General features: G+C 42.6%; 1 protein-coding gene across 1 annotated transcript; it reads left to right on the top strand.

The window, feature by feature from the left end:
• The first annotated feature begins 882 nt into the window (after positions 1-882).
• LOC103917386 (olfactory receptor 49-like) lies at positions 883-1,803 on the top strand. Its single transcript, XM_009324512.1, is given in 3 exon segments — positions 883-1,543; positions 1,546-1,645; positions 1,647-1,803. Coding segments are annotated over 3 exon segments (918 nt in total).
• The last annotated feature ends 217 nt before the right edge of the window (positions 1,804-2,020 follow it).

Genomic DNA, 2,020 nt, shown 5'->3' with positions numbered 1-2,020 from the left:
TTTCTAGCCCTTGCAAACTTCTCTAAATGTGCTGTCCAATTAAATTATTAGAAATAGTCACTTTATCAATTTAAATATTCTATTATTACGACGTCTGCTGTAACTCAAGATTTGGTGATAGATTCATGTCAGGACTCTTGTTAACTTTTGGTAGTAATTCACATTTCTTTCATCGTAATCATAATGAATCAGAATTTTTTCATTAAATTCATCGCACAAGAGTCCAAGGAGTATTCATCTCTACAAGTTAGATATCTAAGTCTGAGGAAGTACCTTAAGCTCAGTGTAATGTCAGTGGAGAGAGCAAGAGAGGTCCACAAGGCAATTTTCAGACTTACCTTCATAACCTGCTTAAGATGAAGATGAGTTATCCCTGCCAATCCTCATTGTCATCAACTGATTAGAAAAACCTGCTGTGACTAAGTCAAAACTTGCACATGTTTTAGGGCATTTGGCAGCATTAAATGTCTGATTTGGTTGCATACACACAGGTGTCTAGTTCCTTTTGAAATGTCTCAGGGTAACCTGATCAGCTTCGCATTGTGGCCCAAGAAGATCAGATACAGAAGGAGAAGGAAGGATCACTGCTTCATACTCAAGAACAGTGTGGATTCATTTGCCTTTACATGCTTAGCATTGGATTTGAGTATTGCTCAGAAAGGCAGTGTAGACTTCATCTTAGAAACCAGTGAGGAGGAGTAGCAGGCAATTCAGAGTGGAGATCCTGTTGAGCCTTGATGAATCCTCTTCTTCGGAAGAACACCCAGTAAAAAGGGAACACTGACTGATTTCAGGAACAAGGTTTTGGAGACTCACTCATTACTTTTTGTTTTTCGTGTGCTTCCCTCAAAACATTTTTATCTGTTTAAAGATAAGCTACAGATGGAGAATCAAACAACAGTGATGGACTTCATCCTCTTGGGTGTTGCTGCTGCTGATCAGTTCCACTATGTGCTCTTTACCATTCTGTTAGTCACCTACATCTTGACTTTAACAGGTAACATTCTCATCATCACCATTGCCCTGATAAATCATCATCTTCAGACTCCCATGTACTTCTTCCTCAGGAACTTCTCCATCTTAGAGATTGGCTTTACCACCACTGTCATCCCCAAAGCATTGGCCAACCTGGCTTTAGGCAAAAAAACCAATTTTTTAAGGGGTTGTCTCACTCAAGCTTTTCTCTACGTCATGCTAGGTACCACTGAGTTTCTCCTGTGAGCTGTAATGTCCTTTGGCAGGTACGCGGCCATCTGCAAACCTCTACATTATGTGGCCATTATGAATTCACAGGTCTGCAGCCTGCTGGTGATTACTGCCTGGATTGGTGGGGCTGTCCTTGTTCTTTCTCCATCAGTGGTATATTTCCAGATGCCATTCTGTGGTTCAAACATCATTAATCATTTTTTCTGTGATAACACACCAATGATTGAGCTCAAATGTGGAAACAACAAGGTCCTAGAGTGCACAAATTTCATCACCCTAGCTATTACAGCTGTATCCTACGCCAACATCGTTACTGCTGTGGTCAAAATCCCCTCTGGGCTGGCAGACAGAAAGCCTTTTCCACCTGTGCCTCTCCCCTCACTGTGGTGTCTATCATGTACGGCAGCTGCATCTTCATGTGCCTCACACCCACCCAGACCAACAGACGACCTCAGCAAGGTGGTGTCCATCTTGAACAGTGTGGTATCTCCTCTGCTCGATCCATTCATCTATAGCTTGAGGAACACACAGTTTCAGGAGGCGTTAAGGGAGAGCATCAAATGCAGTATAGTACTTTCTAAGCACCCAGAAATTTGAAGGGCTGATGAATGTGGATGCAATCAAGAACAGGAAAGAAAACGATTTAATAACATTCCTGTCTCTCCTTGGACATCCATCCATCCATCCATCCATCCATCCATCTATCCATCCATCCATCCACCCACCCACCCATCCATCCATCTATCCACCCACCCACCCACATACCTATTCCTACATATCCATCCATCCATCCATCCATCCATCCATCCATCCA

The sequence above is a fragment of the Pygoscelis adeliae genome, unplaced genomic scaffold (genome assembly GCF_000699105.1).
Source record: "Pygoscelis adeliae isolate BGI_AS28 unplaced genomic scaffold, ASM69910v1 Scaffold255, whole genome shotgun sequence".
NCBI lineage: Eukaryota > Metazoa > Chordata > Aves > Sphenisciformes > Spheniscidae > Pygoscelis > Pygoscelis adeliae.
The sequence above is the reverse complement of the archived record's forward strand: the minus strand, read 5'-3'. Positions and strand labels throughout refer to the sequence as shown.